The 19,180-nt window shown below is 42.9% G+C and overlaps 1 protein-coding gene across 8 annotated transcripts in view; it reads right to left on the bottom strand.

Annotated features, from left to right (window-relative positions):
- Nucleotides 1-11,320: 11,320 nt before the first annotated feature.
- pbx3b (pre-B-cell leukemia homeobox 3b) overlaps nucleotides 11,321-19,180 on the bottom strand; it is a 61,116-nt gene continuing 53,256 nt past the window's right edge. For 4 of the 8 annotated variants that reach the window (XM_062451664.1, XM_062451665.1, XM_062451663.1 and 1 more), the window contains 5 exons: nucleotides 17,957-18,122; nucleotides 17,062-17,139; nucleotides 16,491-16,603; nucleotides 15,406-15,486; nucleotides 11,321-13,153 (listed from right to left, as the gene is read on the bottom strand). In XM_062451664.1, the coding sequence (XP_062307648.1) occupies nucleotides 13,064-13,153; nucleotides 15,406-15,486; nucleotides 16,491-16,603; nucleotides 17,062-17,139; nucleotides 17,957-18,122 (528 nt within the window). In that variant the 3' untranslated portion in view covers nucleotides 11,321-13,063. The remainder of the gene's footprint in view (nucleotides 13,154-15,405; nucleotides 15,487-16,490; nucleotides 16,604-17,061; nucleotides 17,140-17,956; nucleotides 18,123-19,180) is intronic. The other 4 variants (XM_062451667.1, XM_062451668.1, XM_062451669.1 and 1 more) reach the window with 2 other exon arrangements.

Below are 19,180 nucleotides of genomic sequence, written 5' to 3'. Positions count from 1 at the left end.
CAAAGGTTCTAATACTGAATGAGAAGTTTGTCTATATGAACACTTAACACCAGAAGCGTCAAAGCTGGAGGATATGAAATGTTGTTATAGCAATAGTTTTCTTGCAGTTGTATTCATATGAAGGCGAGGTATCAACTTCCTGACTAATTAAAGCGAAGCTCTGAGACAGCTGGCTGCCTCAGCCATTACAAATGGAGGAAGCCATTGTCACAACCTATGTTTCTTTCTACTTTAACTTGGTTATACGACTGGGCCAGGACGTTTATGGACTGCTTCATCCAGCACTGCTGGATTAAAACAAAATCAAGCCAAACTGGTTTAACCCTGTTTTTTCGAAGTCTTGCAGCATACCGCGTGCAGCAAAAAGCATATTGTGAACCGTGAAACATTGGTTTTATTTTATTTTCTCTTTTTGATTCGATCTATTTTCCTCGATGCCTTTTTCTTGAGTACCTTTTTCCTGCTTGTGGAAATGGGGTTTGTATTGATGAGCTGGGCCCAATATTGATTTGCCATCATTCCTGGTGTGGACATTTTCTGGTCTATTATACTACAGTGGCAGGATATTCCCCTAGCAGCAGTAAAGTGGATATATGGACAAACTGACCTTGGCAATATGGAGATAATGAAATATCCTTAATGACCCTTCCTGAAAGATTTTACAGGCTGGACTATAGACTGCCATCCCCTGTACAATAATAGTTAGTGCTGCTGGTGTTTTAGAGCCTCTAACTAAATCTATAACTTGCCATACATATTGAGAGGACTGTTAAGTCTTCTATTTGGAGTCGATGTAACCATTAAAGGGTACGTGATAGGCCATGAAAGAGGAGTGAAGAGTATAGTTACAGGTAGAACATAAAGAACACCAACAAGAGGATTAAAATAGACTGAAAAACGCTACATCTGCATAACATCGGTATATTAGCAGTGTTACTCCATACATTGTTTAAAATTCTGACTGCAGATAATAGCGTGAATTGATGAAAAACCTCTTAAATCCTGTGAGATGGGGTGTGGAGTGTAGAAGTGCTGCACCAGGGTGAGACTCAGACCTCAGCTTGTGCAGGTGAATACTGGAGATCATTATCCGTGCTTCTATATGACAGGCCTTTCAGAGATATGTGCCAATAGAGGATAATCATCCCCAGAGCAGAGCAACAATAAACTTGAGGCCGACTCCTCCGCTATCTTCCAGGAAAGCACTTCAAACACGCTACACTTCAAGCACAAAAGAACCCATCTCCTTTGATGTCATTGTCAGAAAAGGGAGTTTTTGTTCCATCACATTTAAACTCCACCTCTCCCTCTGAAATCAAGGGGGGAGACGTGCAAGAAACGTATTCTGAACATGGAGAGAGCAGCTGTGCTGTCTGACCCAGCCCTGCTCCCAGCACCCGCCAATGTCAATGCTGCTGGATGTCAGCCTGTCTATCACCCTGCTGGGGAGACCACCTCCTCAGAAGGGCCCTCTGTTACTGCTACAGCCTTGCAAGCCATCGTATTTATATATCTGCACAGATACATTTATTCTACGTTGTGTTTCCAGGCATATTCGATTGCTTCCTTTATTCCGATTTTTCACGGGCGTTTTTTTTTGTGTTTTATTTTTTTTACTTATTCTGTAATTGTGCACACAGTGAAAGCTTGAATTTCCTTCTGGATCAATAAACCCCTAATACAGAAATAAATGGAGGTTGTTTTACGTTACAGTCTGTGGGTGTACCAGGAAGTTAAGACTTGGGTTGAACTCCCGCACCAGCATGCAGCTCTGTTTACAGTTCTCCTCAACTTACGTTCTGCTTGTAGGCAGCTGGCTGAGTGGGTTTGGTTCAGAGGAGATCTGGCTTCAGACAGAGCTGGCCAGTAATGACTGTAATCACAGCTGATAAGCAACTGGGGCAAGGCAGAGAGGGGAGGGAATGAGAGGGTGAAAGAGGCAGAAGGAGAGAAAGAGTAATTGAATCTTTTGGATGCACATTCAGATGAAAGCCGTTTGGTTTGTGGGAGATGCCTTTCGATGAATGACATTTAGATTACAGAGGCGGACACTGCACACCTCCCTCTCCACAATGGAGGTCCCCGGTCTCAAAAACACTGCCTTCACTTAAAAAAAAAAAAAAAACGATTTCACCAGAGGTGGATTTGACACAGTGTAGAGAGCATTTAGAAAAATGGACTTAAAGGATTCAAGGTTTTACAGAAATTAGTCAAGCGTGTTTTCTCGCTTGTCCTCAAACCATCTATGAATGTTAACATGTGCTGATAAACATTACATTTTGACCTACAATGGGAACAGTGGTGTGAAAGCTGATTCTTAATCATCACGATCATACAGAGATTTTGTAAATGTACACTGGGGGATTGTACCGCCTCTTGTTCACATGTTTACCCTTTCTTGTGTATGTTATGTGATCTGTATATGATGAGAACCCCTCAGCAAACTCATCAAAATGGAGGACAACAGCTCTCTCTGCTCCTTCCCCGGGTTCCCTCTGTTTCCACATATTGACATACACTGTGGAGCTGCATATTCCTAATATTAGAGGGATCATATCAGCCTGCTGACACACTTCAAACGTACCCCAGATTAATGAAGCATCACAGCCAGGGATCTACAAAACCATTCGTAAGCCTGACACTTTGGAGTCAGATTTTTAAAAATTCCCAAGTAATCTTTTTGATTTATGAAAGTGTGTCCAGGTTCATCGAGAGTGATTCTAGATTTATCACATCCTGGTTAGAATTATTAATGATTTTCAATTTGTAAATCTGATGCCGCCATGTTCCAGAGCGCCCCGCAGAATCACCAAAGGCTGCTTTCATGGTCCGGAGCTGGATTCTGAAACATGATTACTTTATCAAAATATCACCACCTATGAGTTACATTTCACTTATTTTCCACTCCTGCAGAACCCCCTTCCCTTCATCTTTCTCTCTCTCCTCACGTACAAGTTCTAAACACATTTATCAAAGACCTTCCTTTCACCCTCCTCTCCACAACCACTCCTTGGCCCATGCTGTGGTTTGGATTGTTGTCTGGCGAGAATTAAACATTTCCAACCGCACAGTGTTAGTTCAGGTTTTTTATTACAGGTTCAGGCCCTCATTGACCTCATGAGGAACGTATTCCACTGTCTCTCCGTAGATCAAAAGCCAGCACCTTTACATTCAACCGACACACATGAAACTGTGTCGCCATGATGCATGTCTGACCTACTCTTCAAAAGCAATTCACAATTAATCAGTTTGTCCGACAGGTAACAATTAGAGGCTGTGTCAAGTTGAAACTGCGATGATCACAACTTGACAAGGTTTCTGAGGAGGGTAGGTCACCACACAGACAGCTGTACGGAACATTCCCTCTAACAGTGCTGACGAACAGTGGAACAGAGGTCACCTCATTCTAACGACCGTGGACAATGTCTCAGTGTTGAGGTTTTAATTTCCGTTGTCTCGTCCGTCAACGCTTCCAAACATCCACACATACCGTCCAAACTTTCTGTCTTGGTGAGTGGAGCTCCCTTCTGAATACTCCCGGTGAGGACTATCTGCCTGGCACTCTGTGAGCGTGAAGCCCATGATATACATGAACATGAATGGTCGTTAGCAGGCTTCTGCATAACTAGATAACGACCCATTCATTTGAATCAGGTGTGTTGGAGCAGGGAAACATCTAAAACATGCAGGACAGGGGGTACTTGAGGACCAGGGTTGAGAACCACTGCTCTAACAAACATGCGTTGTTGTGACACCTTTTCTGGGACTCTTTGTTTCAGGTAGTCATTCACACTGTTACCAGGAGTAGCGTCACACATATGTGATTCTGAACATTCCAACCGACTATTTTCCGATAGACAAAAACTATATGACAAACGCTATAGTATGGCTTCAAAATTTACAATTAGGAGGCTAACAAGTAACACAAGCAGGTAGTAGCATTGCTACGAGTATTATGCTAGGTTAAATGCTAGGTTAGGTTTACATTTAGCAGACGCTCTTATCCAGAGTGACTTACAGTAAGTACAGGGACATTCCCCTGAGGCAAGTAGGGTGAAGTGCCTTGTCCAAGGACACAGCGTCATTTGAAACAGCCTGGAATCGAACCAGCGACCTTCTGATTACTAGCCCGATTCTCTAACCGCTCAGCCACCTGACGGTTTACATATTTCTGTTTACTTGTGTTAGTTACTACTAGCCTACATAAAAGGAGAGGAAATCTTCTGCCAGACATTACAATTCATCCCCTTGTCAGAGGTGCACATCAGTTTTATGGTGCAACGCAGACTACCTCAAGGGCAACACGTCTGGAACTATATTTTCTCTCTTTCTTTTTGTATGTATACATACAGCCTTTTTGTATACAGCCTTGTACTGGTGTTCCCGGCTAACATAAATATCTAGCTAAAACTGTCTCCCGGTTTCACGGTTCAAATGAAACACGCTGTTTGGCCACAGTTCACAGGACGGTAGGGTAGGGTAGCATCAGAACCGGTGAGTGTCACTATCTGATTTTCCAAGCAACAAATATCTTTTTTGTTTACTTGGCAGATTTTTTTTTCCTAGGCCCTCTCTCTGGCAAACCATCCGCCAATTGGTGAGTCAGTGTGATACAGTGTTTATTGCTTTTTGATAAAGAGCCCAGGGGAGGTTGTGAGTCCTAGTGGAAGTAATTAACAGAGATGGAGGGGCGGCACTAGGAACTGTAGAAAAGTTATGCTACATGAGGGCTCCTTCAGTCAGACTGATAATGGCTTGTAATGCTTTTTTGGTAAACTTATCTCGTAGCACTCAGTGTGTACGGTATGTAGATAGAGTTTGCGTTTGTAATATGCCCTTTATGCCATGGGTTTCATACGCATGAATAAAGAAGAAATGTTGTAGCATTTTATATAGATAATCTATTTAAAATTACAATATTTTGTCGCAACAAATGTCAAACCCTTTGTAATCTTTTGATTATTCTTTATCAACTGTCAAAAGGAATGAGAAGACGACCTTGCAACCCTGACTGAGACTGGGACGAGCAAATCAGTGATGAGCCGAACACCTAAACCCTCTCGAAAGCCTTGTTAGCACACAGCTAAGATGCCACAGTTCGATATCCCACAGTGTAGTCACTGAGGCCTTGCGTGACATTCCCTGACGTTTGAAGGTCTTCTCAGGATAGATGGATAGCTTAGGTTTGGACTCTGTCCCCTGTACCAGTTCCCCCTGTGGTAGGGCTGTAGAAAAGCTACTATTCCCCACTCTCTCATCCCATTTCCAGTCTGTGTGCTTGCCTGGGGACACAAGGCCATTAGCCCGGCAGAGCAGGCTCCTCGCTTCCCTTAATGACTGTCTGGTGCTACGAGAAATGTCGTCATTCATATTTCTCCGCTTCGCAGTGTTACATTTGACGGTGATTTAGGCATTCTTGGAAGAGATTAGGCTTGATCCTTAACCCTGAAACTGAAAACTGAAATACATTCCCTTTCGTTCACACGGGAGGTCAAGGAAATGTGTCTTGGTGTTTTTAAAGGGCTGACAAACACAGTTTTCCATAGTATTTGCGCTTTTCTTTACATACGTCCAAGGACTGCCAGTGAAGAAGTATGTCAAGGGGGGTCTGAGTAACACAACAGTAGAATAACATAATTGAGAACAGATGTTTGTAACAAAAAATAAAAGTGGTTTGGTTCTTAATGAAGCATTGTAGCCTGAGAGGGGTGAGTATCTGGACTACATTGGTGTCAGAGTAGCAATGATTGTAATATATTCCTGTGGTCTGGCTGGACTCCAAGTTTGGATTTTCATGCCATGAAGAGTCAAGGAACAGTTTCTGGACAGGCCATTGTGCTGCATCACCTCCTAAATATTCCCTTCATATTCCTATAGAGTGTGTCGCCAAAATCCCAGATTTAAAGTCCCCCAAAATTATGTGAAAAAGAAACAATCATTTAGATCCAAGACTCTAATCCCCAAATTGTAAATTCCTGTTATTTTTAATGATACAACTGAGAACTTAAAAGTCTATGAGGCTTTGAGACAAGAAATGTTATCCATCCCGTAAACGGCCTTTTATTGAGAATGTCAATGATACGATCTGGTACCTTTGTTGAGGGGGAGGAGGGAGGACACTTAATTGCTCCCAGTGAGTGCCGTCTGAGGACTTGATTAGGCCTCCAACCTCTTCTCATGTTCTTCATTTGTGTGCCAACGACCTTCCTCCAGAGTGAGATCAGGCAGGGGTCGTTCCATGTCTGCAACTCTCCTGAGAATCATGCTCCAGTGACTCCCACTGCCCGCGCTTACTTCGTTTAACTCACATTCTGAAGTGTACTGTTAATATATACTGTACAGAACACTGTTAATACAATTAACCGAAACGTGTTGTAATTGAACTTTGATGTAATTAGAAGTCATTACTGAGTCTGTATATTGTAATATAGAGGAATTAAATTAAGTTGCAGCACCTTGTTTTAGCTGTAGGTAAAGCATGAAATACAAATACATGTTTCAGCAAACTGACAGCAGGAAGTGATTTCTTGCTCTTGGTATATTTCTTGATGAGGTCGTTAGAACCAGAGGAAGTAGAAACTACAGCCCAGAGTCCACAGGAAGGAGGGAAATCACAATAATTTTGCCCAACCGAGCCGTCCGCCATTAGCAAGATGAATTAGCGGAGTCCATGCTAGTGACAACAGCCACAGAGGGAAGCTGATCCTGGTGCCTTTAAGACCCCAGTTCCCAGACACCAGGAAGCAGACATGAGGACGTACAAGCTTCAGAGACCCAGCGCTCACACAGAGAGAGAGGGGGAGAGAGGGTGTGTGTGTGTGTGTGTGTTAGAGGTGGGAGGCGTGTGGGGGATGTGGGATTGTTCTGATAGAGTTGATGCCATTTTCTATTCATCTCTAAATATCAGCCCCCACCTTGAGTCCACCAAAAAATGCTAATGATTGTTTGTGCTGCATTTTGTATTTTGCATTGTGAGTAGCAGCTTGTGTCTTTGCCTTTTCAAGGCACAGGGCTCACCTGGGACTTCCCTTTTCCTTTCTTCTTTGTTGTTGCTAAGGTTAGACTGAGAGACTTGAGGCCAGGGCAGAGTTCAGGGGTCAGAGCCAGGGTACTCCACATGGCTAGCACTGCAGCACACAGGTTACACTGACCACAAATGAGGTTTTCCATGTGACTGTAACTAGCAGCCTTTGCCCAGGTGCCTTTGTTTGCCCAGACTTGCTCACCACAGAGCGAATCAAGGATTATTTCACGGAGAAAACTTTCAGATGACTTGGAAAAGAAGTGGAACATGTCCAACAAGACCTGCAGGCATGTTAGCCATAATTCTGCTAACCATGCCATGATAGATGCCCATGGGCTGTGTTAGAATATGTTCATTTCTCAGTTCATTTTTCTAAGTGTCAAAATACTAACAGGCGTGGTTCAAACAAAAGTATTGTTTTTGAGATGTTACAACTTCTAAACAGACCATTGACTCATGTCTGCTGTCACCAGTTCAGTTGAATGACCAGTTAACACATTCTGTTTTGTCACCATAACGTTCCTGGTCAGTATCCATGTGCCATTTTAGTGGCCAAAGGTTATGTGATGGGAGCTGACATGTCAAGTATGACATCATGCCAGTGGGTGGCATGCTGGGAGCGCTGCACCAGTGAGGTCACTGGTCTCCTAATGACGTCCTCAGGGTTCACAGTAGCAGCCATCCTCCTCCCTGGCCCTGGGTCTCCCCCTCTCCCCTGCCTCTCCCCTGCCTCTCCCCGGCCTCTCCCCTGCCTCTCCCCTGCATCTCCCCTGCCTCTCCCCGGCCTCTCCCCTGCATCTCCCCTGCCTCTCCCCGGCCTCTCCCCTGCCACTCCCCGGCCTCTCCCCTGCCTCTCCCCTGCCTCTCCCCTGCCTCTCCCCGGCCTCTCCCCTGCCTCTCCCCGGCCTCTCCCCTGCCTCTCCCCTGCCTCTCCCCGGCCTCTCCCCTGCCACTCCCCGGCCTCTCCCCTGCCACTCCCCGGCCTCTCCCCTGCCTCTCCCCTGCCTCTCCCCTGCCTCTCCCCGGCCTCTCCCCTGCCTCTCCCCGGCCTCTCCCCTGCCTCTCCCCTGCCTCTCCCCAGCCTTTCCCCGGCCTCTCCCCTGCCTCTCCCCGGCCTCTCCCCTGCCTCTCCCCTGCCTGAACCACATGGACGGCATGCATAAAGCTAATAAATTAACTAAATATCAAAATATTGCATGTGATGTAACAGTCTCTTTATGTTCGCGACATTCACAGCCCTGACATAGGAGGCAAGGATTTCTGATGAATAGTAAGATTCATGATCTCTCACATCAGGGCTATAATTGGCGAAAAAAACTACAACAAAAAAACCTTGGCACACAAAGATGGGAAAACATGGCTTCGGCAGAGTTGCTCTACATCCGTATTTGAAAAAACTACAACAAAAAAACCTTGGCACACAAAGATGGGAAAACATGTCCTCGGCAGAGTTGCTCTACATCCGTATTTGTTCTGCTCTGAATCATAGGTGGCCCAAAGCTATCTTGATAAATAGCTACTCCAGGCAAGCTCGGAGTATGCTCCCTGACACTGTAGGTCACATAACCTTGTTGTGGGGACTAAGACTAATGCAATGTGAAGTGTCAAGTTATTATACCGAAACCAGACTTTGGAGCCAAACCTGAGCCATGCCGATGAGAGGAAGTAGGTGGAACAAGGCAAGGTGAATACAGAAAGGTGACAGGAGGAGATTGTGAGCAAATGAGAGGGTAGATGAGCACTGTGCTGTAACACACTTAAAGGGGCAGGTGGAGTCGACGCAGGCCGATGGGAAGAGTTCTGGAGTTGATGTGAATCCTAAATGTCTGCTTTCGAGCAGGTGAAATGCAAAACGTGCCGCTGAAACGGTAGCACATGTTGATTGTCGAGAATTTGTTTGTTTACTTCAAGAGGACTAAATAATGCAGTAAGAATCCAACTTGAGGTGTCTCTTGAGACAACGCCTGCGCACCTGTCAAAGATTTGCAGCATGTTGTCTTTTGAGAGAGTTGCGGGAGGAAAACATGCTATTATTACAAAGCCAAGTAAACTTGAAGTAATCGTCTGCAGATGTTTGAAACACGCCACAGCTGTTAATACTGTGTGAAACATGAGCTATGAAATATAAATGCCACAGCAAGGGATTGAGCACGCTCAGTATCAGACCACAAGCTACAGTAATGACTTCCCATCACACCCTCTCCCCCACACCGAGCACATCAACACAGGCATTCATACACCTGACCTGGAAGAACAATATTTTACAGTAAACATCTTCCCTTTTTTGGGGATTTGATGTTAGTACACTTCACCAGAACAAAGACTTGCCACGCCTGCTGACATTACTCTACTGAGACGTACAGAGCACCTATGTCTCCTGTCATACGCCTTTCATCCCTGAACCTGCCCTTCCCCAAAAAGGTACATTACGTAAGCAACCATCAGTTTGAGGAGGAAGCTGGAATTGCTCGTACAGCAGAAGAAGAAGAGAAGAGAGAGGGAGCGAGGTAGAGACAGGGAAAGAGAGACAGAGAGAGAGAGAGAGAGAGAGAGAGAGAGAGAGAGAGAGAGAGAGAGAGAGAGAGAGAGAGAGAGAGAGAGAGAGAGAGAGAGAGAGAGAGAGGGAATGGTCAAATGACTTCAATAAGCTTTGGAATTTTGGAATGGAATTGAAAATGAAATCCAGAGATGCAAGGATAGGTGGGAGCAAATGTTAATTAACTGAACTGTTTAAATCTCAAAGGCCAGTCTGGACTCATCTCTGCATGGGGATCAGCTGTCCTGATCTACTGTACTCTCTACACTATGGCTCTTTCGGTTCTCTCTTAATAAATCTGATTCGTCTGTACACTGTACTGAGTTGAGTGCTACAGTAGTGTCAGACGCAGCAAGTTCTGGCAAAGGATAATCAGCTTAATGTGTTCAAAAGCTTTATGTAAGAACTGATAAAAATCGCTGAAAAGGTAAAAGTCAGTAAAAGTACATTAATATTGTCATCTACCTTGGCTGAAGACAATGTGGCTGTATTCGATTATTAAATGAAAGACAACTGAAAAAAGCCTCAAAGTTTACTATTTACAGTAACACCATCGCTCGGACTAACAGTAAAAGCTGAAATTATATGTAATTGTTGTCCTTATTCCCTGATCAGATTTGCTCATAAACCACAGTGGGACAGGAAACGCTTGTTTTTATGATGTTATATTTAATACACATTTATTGAAAAAAACTGGAGCAAAGCCCCCTCTAAAGTGAAATGACAGGAATGTGCTGATGTCAATGAAATATTTAAAGATACTAATGAAGAATAGGTTTATTTCCTGTATGTACTCTTTCAAATGTGCTTATTAATTTATCTCGTACAAATTTCATTTGGTGTAGTGAAAGGCAATGAGAGAAGCTTGAATTTTAATGTATAAACAACACTATGCTATTGAAATGTAACATGGGTCTTTGAACAATGTACTGTACCACACCAGCTATAAATCAAATGACTAGAAAATTAAATTTCACATTTAACAGAATATGAACTCTACCTTAATAAAATAAATGATATCTTTCTTTAATTTAATTGGCGTCAGCTCAGATCCCACAGATTGCTAATATAATTCACGATTTCCATATTTAATGATGCATGCTTTTCATGGTAAATTTTACTTAGAAAACGGTTGCCTTTAATGAACCTAGAGACTACTGAAACAGTCTCTCTCTGTCTTCATTCGTAAAGGTCCTTTAGACATGTCCTTTTGGAACCCATACGTGTTTGTTCGTGTTTTTAAATATGAGTCTTCTGTATGTAAAGCATTTAGTGTTGCATACAAATGAAGAGGATATGGGACTATTTAATTGAAACAGTACTGAACAGTACATCTATCAAGCAAGTTGGTATGGTGTTTGTTGTAATGGCTCCTCCGAACTTTTCAGAGAAACAATAAAATAAATACTTTTTAGGAAGGCCACTGAGAAAGTAGAAGAAAATGGATGTCGATTCCCATTTTAAATTGGTAACCACTGACCCATTGAAACAGCCTTTCCACCACATACCGACTGAATAACTTGAATTAGAAGCGGCTGACATTTCAGTTAATTGCACAAAGTATGTCTGGTCCATAGTAACCTCGAAACTAGGCTCAATTAAGTCTTCAGCTTCCAACCACAGTTTCAAATGAGATTAAATTACACTTAAATAGTGCGGTACGATTCTTGGAAGTTGCTTTTTATATTCACAGCATCAATACACAACTATACATTACAAATGAATATGTGTTTAGTGAAATAAAAACAGTTCTCCTATCATGAAAGCAAAAGGTTTATTCATGTTTGAAATTACACAACTACCACAGGGAAGACTTTTCAGTCAAGGGTGTAGTCTGGTTATAAAGAAACACTAAACATCTTTAATACATTAGAATCACTGCCACAAATCATTTGTCATGACTTTATCAGTCTCAGAATCACATACAATACAAAAAAAGAGAAAGAAACTTTGAACCCTGTCAAACAGAGCTTGAAATGTACAGTTCTGAATACTGAAACCACTCTATGCATTACAGTTTTTATAATCTTTTTTTTTTTTGCGTGATTTAGTAACAAGATGAGCAACATTCAAAATGTTCTTCAGTATGTACAACAGTTTTACTGTTTAGGGTTAATTTATCATCATTTTTCCCCCTCCCCTTCCCTATTCAAAATGTTCACCAACAATTTTCTTTTTCCTATTTTGTTGTCATTTTGTCCATATTTATACTGTAGTATTAATATCATCAACATCACTTTTCTAGTTTTTGTCATTTTTACGTTGCAACACAGCAACCTTCTTTTCTTAAAAGATTAAAATTTACATTAGATTACATGAAAAAAAAAGAAAAAGAGTTTACGGTATTACAAGATGTAATTACAAGATGTTATTAACGTAACTACATATAAAATGTTAAATAATGGGGACAAAAACTTATGACGGTGAGATCGTTTAGAGGTAGTAAGTGAGCACTCTAAGCTAAAGACATGTTGAAAATCTATTGGTTTCTATGAGTTTGAATGAGGTAATAGAGGCGTGTATTGATTGGTGAGAAGTATAAATACTCTTAAGCTATATTATATACAACCTATGCTAGGTGACTGGTATCCATATGTGTGTCAAAATGAAAGTGGCTGGCTTCACTGTTAAAACAAAAACTAAATACATGATTAGCCCAATACAGAACAATATCAATTGATATTTTCCTCACCTCACATCATATTCGAAACAGTAGATGTTGCGATATTATTCTCAAAACAATAGCTCATAGCGGTTTTCATCCCAAGTCTGTAGGCTGATGCAAGTCGACCGTCCGTGCTACTAAACGAAGGCTCTGTAAAACACTGGATGTGCAGTAAGGAAAACCACAGAAAGTAAAACAACAGAAGATAGTGAGATGACAACCCCAGTCACATGGAGGTGCAGGAGCTAAACCTTCACTGGCTGACTTCAGTCCTTGCGTTTGACAAAAAAAAACCCTGCTTGGTAGCTAACTAGAAGCTGGTAGGCCTAGGTGAGAAACATCCAGAGAGCCAAGGAAATTTTAAGCAAGTGAAAAAGATATGACAAAAAAGATATATAGCTATGTATATTGCATTGCAAATCAAGAATGTATTAAAATATATACGACAACACATAATGTTATCCAGCACTTAGGCTATATTTAGCTCGAGAGACCATGTATCATTCTGTTCCAGGAAAGTGATATTGAGCGTAATTGTAAACTATAAAGGTCTGGGTCTTAGTTTAAACTTTACATCAATGTGCTTACCCCCTACAACAAACAAAGAAAAGATGGTGAATCATAGTAGCAAGACTTATGAAGATCGAGATACCACAATAAACTACCAAGAAAACATTAAGAGCCAACCATGTAGCCACAGTGTGGAAAGCAGATGATTCTGGTGGATGCAGCACACAATTTTTCTTTTTTTGAAAAAAAAAACAAACATCCTTTCTGGTTGGCCAGTCTGTGAATGTCCAGGCTACCCAGCAAAGAGATCAGGCGCAGCGGAAACAGATCAATTGGAAGTATCAGAGTGCACACTCCCTGGTCCTTCTGTCGGGGAAATCACAGAAGATGGAGAGGTTGCATTTTGCCATCCGTTAGCCTGGAAAGAGAACATACAGATAATCACCACACAAAACGTAAATAATAGTTGTAATTACAACTTTCATCCTTAATGAAGGAAATGTAGTTTTATGCTGAGAAATTTGGCTAAATATTATGTGAGGAAATTCTGTGCAAGTTTAACAGGTGTCGTAGTGTCACACAGCTCCCTCCCACTGACATGCATACCCCGGATGATTTCAACCAATCAACAAGCCAGCTACGCCACAGTATGCCATATTTCTATTTATACTTCTGAGGAGTGAGTTTAACCGTTTATTCTCGGTTAGGATGGATTAAGGAATATAGATTTTGTTGTGAATTAATTAATAAAAATCGATGTTTCGTATGATCCAGTACTTTGATCTCACAAGCCGGTGGGCATTCTTCTGCATTACACTAGCATAAGAAATGTGACTCCAGGAGGAGGAAGAATAAGAAAAAAATCCTTGTGTTTCAACCAATAGGAGAGATCCCTGAAATCAATGTCTAATCAGATTTCAGCTTTGGCAGACAGCTTGTCGCTACATATTCTAATGTCAGTCAGGAAGGAGGAAGGCTGGGGCTGGGTGAGGCGGGGGACGCTGAGTGGAAGCGACAGGCCACGGCCTTTCAGAGAGAGCCTGTCTGAGCCAGCCTGACTGGGCTTGGCTCGCGGCAGAAACTAGCCTTTGCTGGATACCCTCCATCACCATGAACAAAGCAAAAGGTTAGCGTATGCTAATTTATCTATGATGCCCTTCATTATTCAAAACAATCCCTTTTGCAGTGTGGTACGCTAAGAGCTGTGGCACCCATGCGGAGCATTCTACAATATCATTTTATTATTATTATTTTCCTCACTTGGTATATGTACGCTGTATGCTACGATTTAGATTCCTCAGACTCAGAACGTTGTACCGAATGTACAAAAGTACATTCTCAGATGCCTTGTTTGACGTATTGACTTTTCGGTGAGGTTTATTTTGTGTGCTGTGGTAATTCAGTGAACCCTGTCTTAAACCGAGCATGAAAGTGAGAAACCTTGAGAGAGTGTGAAGCACTTCATTTGAGCTTGCTAGAAGTTGACACTTCCTCTAAAAGGCTCACGGCTAAAGGGCCCTCCACAAACACTAGATGACACTAAGCTCTTTGAAAACAAACAATAGTCTTTAGTGTCTGTTCAATTTTAGCCTGAACCCTTCCAGTGCAATTTAAAGGATGAAGCCAATGCACTGTGTAATGGTCATCCTCAGTAGAAATGTAAAAACAATATAGCCTATTGTTTTAAATATTCTATATGATATGGTTGTATCTGGAAGCACATCTGAAGTTTTATACTTGATCAACTATATTTCTTTTGAAATGTACATACTACCTCAAGAGATTTCCTCTCAATAGCAATTTTAGCCAGCAGGAAAGATATTCTAAGGTGAAAGAAAGCCTTGTCAACACTGTTGTCACAGTAACGGCAGAATAAAGACTGAAAATGCGAATATTTTGTTCTCTGATATGGCTGAGAGAAAGATGTCAGTAACAATTTATTTCTCCTCTGCGTTTCCCTCTTTCTCTCTCTCTCACGTCAATGAATTAATCTTTACTCTGATGGCTTTATTTTATGCACCATATTAAAAAAGAGCATACCATATAAACCCTCATCAAGGAAGATAGAGTTCACACCAGGAAGAGCCTGCAGGCTATCTGGCTCTGATTTTATCATGATGGTAGAGCCTCTGAAGCATTCAAAACAGCGAATTGAAACCCAACTAAAGACCTTTTTATTTCCATCCAACTGGAGACATGCTTATTATAAAACCAAAACTATTAAACTCAAAATGCGCTTTCTTTTTTTTTCTTGTCTGGGCTGTGATCTGGGTGTGATTTATTTGATTCCGTTTTTATCTACAAATGAAAACACCTGCACACAGTCATCAGTGTCTTCACCCAGCTTCAGGAACTTACAGAACATCACCGGCTGATGGTTAGTGGAACGTGGTTTATTAGCAGAGATACGGTACGAGCTGCTGGTTTTACAACACCTCTCACTAAATGTACCTTTGGTTTGTGATACCGTCAAACATAAACATAAAACACTACACTGTATAGAGGATAAACAAGAGAAAAGAGAACAAATGAGTGTTTAGATTTAGCCTTAATCGCAAGCACAAATACATGAACATAAAATTGTTTCAACAGTGCAACACAACAATCGTGCGGTGACACCAAATCACATCTAGGCTACATCTCGAAGAGCAGAAACACGTGAGTACTTACGTGTGGACTGTACATGGTATTCCCTCCCAGAACCTCACTGTATCCTGCTGTCTGACTGATAACATGTCGCAGGGTATCCACCTGAACGGAGACACAACGGGAGAGAGAGAGAGAGAATGCGGGCAAGCTTGTCAGCTCACTTTCTCAAGAGACGATAGTCCTTATACACATGCTCAATGCCACGTAATCAAACATACAGCACATGGCCCAGTTGGGAAAGCACTCTGGAGACACAGACAAACACACTAACCAGCCTATCCACATGAGTCGAAGACTTACTTCAAATTGTGCTTTACTCATGGCCACTGTGTGGTGAAGGTAGTATGTAGCTACATGTACATATTCAACAATTGTACTTGTATACGTAAGAAACTGTGACAATCAAAGTACTTTGAGTGGCAATGTAACAAAGTACATTGACATTAATTATAATGAAGCTATAGAATAACGAATGACACACAAGTGATACATTGCAGATAAGGAGCTAATAACTATTAAGCGCTTACATAATAATCACTGTCACCATAGCTACCGCTAACCTTTTAAATGTTTATGTGGCCCTAAAGTACAACTGACTGGGAGGACAAGCACAATCATCACAACACTACACGTAACAAAGACAGGAAAGGGTATAGGAAGAGGAAAGAATTAGGGAAAAACGCAGTACCATAAACCCAATACCAACCCAAGAGCTCAAGTCAAAGCCAAATGCACTCACAAAACTGAGTCTGTTCAAAAATACTCAAAGACGAATTAATCGACCATCGGAAGCTTATTTGATAATATAACAGCATAGATGTGTAAATATTGATAGCAATGGGGTGGGATCGTTTTAGCAGGCCAGGATATTCCATCCAAAGCGAATTCGAGTCAGTATACACTTTAGTGTTCAGCCCAGATGGCAAGGAGCATAAGTCAGGGAGGTCCTCTTTTACAGTGGAGACCTCACAGTGGGAATGGGACCTGGTCAGGCACGGCCAGCAGGTCTTATGTACTGTACTTCAATCTACACTGTGGATGGTCCATACACAGTCAAGACAAGGACGGCTCGAAGCGCTGGACCTGGCCTTGAGCGTGGGTCCTACCTGTGACTGCACATTGGCTCCGACTTGTTGCCCTTGGTAAGAATCCCCATTCAGACTCTGCATGCTCAAGAACATGTCCCCAGAGTTTGGGAGGTTAAATGACCCTGACGAACCTGAAAAGGGAAGATGTAAGTAGCTGAATAACCAGACAGCTATCAGGAAAGAGACACCACACACAGCATGTGCACACACACCCACAAACAAACATACTGTACCTACATACACTACCACACACACATCACCCAGTAACACAAAGAGAAAGAATCCTAGAGACAAGCAACGCTACAAAGTAAAACAAAGGTAAACAAAAAAGAAAGGAAGGAAGAGAAACAAGATAGATAGGAGAATCAAGGCCGGGACTAACTCTGAGGGGTGTGCAGACTGTCACCAGACAGACAGGGTCAACAAACAGAACAGAAATCACATGACACGGGAGCCAGTCTGCGTGAGGCTGGTGGACTAGGCTGCTAGCATTTCCACATCACTGACGGCCTATCTAGTGTCAGTGGGGGGGTACAACATAACATGGCAAGGACAAGGACAATAAAAAAGCTTATTAAAAGAGCAGTACCAGTGAACATGTTGGTTAAAAGACTGTTTTTGCTCTCTGCAGAGTCCAGCTGAAATTCTTCATCTTTCATCTGGAATCCTGGGATCAAGAGAGAGGGGTACTACTTCATGAAACTTTACCACATCTCTACCGCTCTACCGAAACACTCGAACTTCGAACTGTGTACTTAGAATCCTTAATTTTCTGCTACTACATACTTTATATTTGCACTTTTTTTTCAAGGCTTTGGTGTATCCCCTCTGTAGCTCAGTCACAGCCCCACTCACTAACACATCACAGTTACACTGTACATTTTACAAGTTAGCTTAGCATGATGTTAGCATATGTGATCTGTAGTGTTCAGTACGGTAGGTTGCAGTCGCAGTGTTTTAGGTTGGTGTATTCACACAGTTATGTGCTGTAACTGTTCCCCATCCCCCCCCCCCCCCCTCTCCAATTTAAAAAAAAATCTGTCTTGAATTCAACGCTCTGATATGCTGTGGAATTCGGTGTGACAAAAATGGGGATTGAAGGAGAGTCAGGGGGACGCCATGAGACCCCAGTGACATCATTCTGAACTGTTGTCTTTTTGCCAAAAATACACGTGTTTTCGGTTCACAACGTTCTCTTTATGCATGAGTTTGCCTGTCTTATTCGGCATCAACTGTCTGAAAGCCAGGAGACTGTGTGATCCCCAGGCGTGGGGGGGGGGGGGGGGGGCAGGGGAGGGGGGGCAGCCTGTCACTCCTGCCTGTCTGCCTGGGACGATGGTGCATGAGAGGGGGGGAGGTGACGGGGGCTGGGTCTGGCTGTGGGGGGAAGTCTCCTGGAGCTCGGGGGGGATGTGAGGTGGGCTGTGGGTAGGTGGCAGTTTCTGGGCCCGCGTGTGGTGGTGTTGTTGGTGCGGGGTGCCTACCAGAGTTGGGGGTGGTGGGGGAGTTGGTCTGGCTGTTCTGCACGGCGGCGGCCACGGCGTGGGCTGCCGTTACGGCGGTCTTGGCGGCGTAGAGGTTGGCCTCCTCCTGGAACTTGCCGATGTTTTTCTTGTAGCGGATTCTCTTGTTGCCGAACCAGTTGGAGACCTGAGGGAGGGGCATAGAGGGAGCCTATGTGTCAGAACCTCAGACAGACACTGTGCACTCAGCAGTGTGATTGCTTCAAGATGTCACGTTTGGCTTCATCAAGTACCCAATTCCCAGCCCACGCAGTAATGTCCACTGGGTACACCGGTTAATTAAGCCGTAATAGGGAATCAGTTGTGCGTTATTATGGATGGGAGCTTGACATTCTCTCTGTTTGTCTCCAGATAAAACCAACACACCAGGGGCTGATCTTCTCCCACAACACAAAGTTCATCTCGTTTCATTACAATACGTACCATGCCAGTTGTTAAGGAAACACTTGTTCGGCATGGCACTTGATGTAGACGAATGTAGTCTAAGTGCGGAACTGAGTTTAATGTAAGTGAATGGGAAAAGTGTGTGTTCAGAGGAAATGCAGGAAAGTCGTTTCATTTCTGAATGAACACCTAGGGGAGTCAGGTGGCTGAGCGGTTAGGGAATCGGGCTAGTAATCAGAAGGTTGCCGGTTCGATTCCCGGCTGTGAAAAATGACGTTGTGTCCTTGGGCAAGGCACTTTACCCTACTTTCCTCGGGGGGAATGTCCCTGGCTCTGGCTCTGCAATGATACAGTAATAATAATGAGATGATGGTTGTTTTGTGATGGTACTATAAATGAGCGTCCTGTCACTGAGCCAGGTCCCTCTGTCTGCCTGCTCCGAGACCAGCTGCACCTAATGACGCTATATTTAATTTCCACCTCCATGCTTACAGTTTTATACCTCCAGCACACTGGCCACTCTGCTGCCGCAATCCAACGGCATGGCATCAGATCATTGCTACCCCGCATGTCTCTGTGCTTCTAAATCTTTCATATATAGGCAATTAAAATTAATGACTATTCAGTCGAGGCCCTGTGTTGGCAGGGTTTCCTTGACATCAATTGTTTGATGGGTTTACCTAGAGGTTAAACTAACAAGCATGGTTTAATTGGAAGCAATGAAAGCACTAGCAACCATCCTTTCTACTTAACCTGCTTAGGGAGGATTTTAAGGGCAGGAAGGGTATCTAGCGTATAGAT

Source organism: Osmerus eperlanus, chromosome 25 (assembly GCF_963692335.1).
Source record: "Osmerus eperlanus chromosome 25, fOsmEpe2.1, whole genome shotgun sequence".
Lineage (NCBI taxonomy): Eukaryota > Metazoa > Chordata > Actinopteri > Osmeriformes > Osmeridae > Osmerus > Osmerus eperlanus.
Note: the sequence above shows the minus strand (reverse complement) of the source record. Positions and strands in the feature narration are given on the sequence as shown.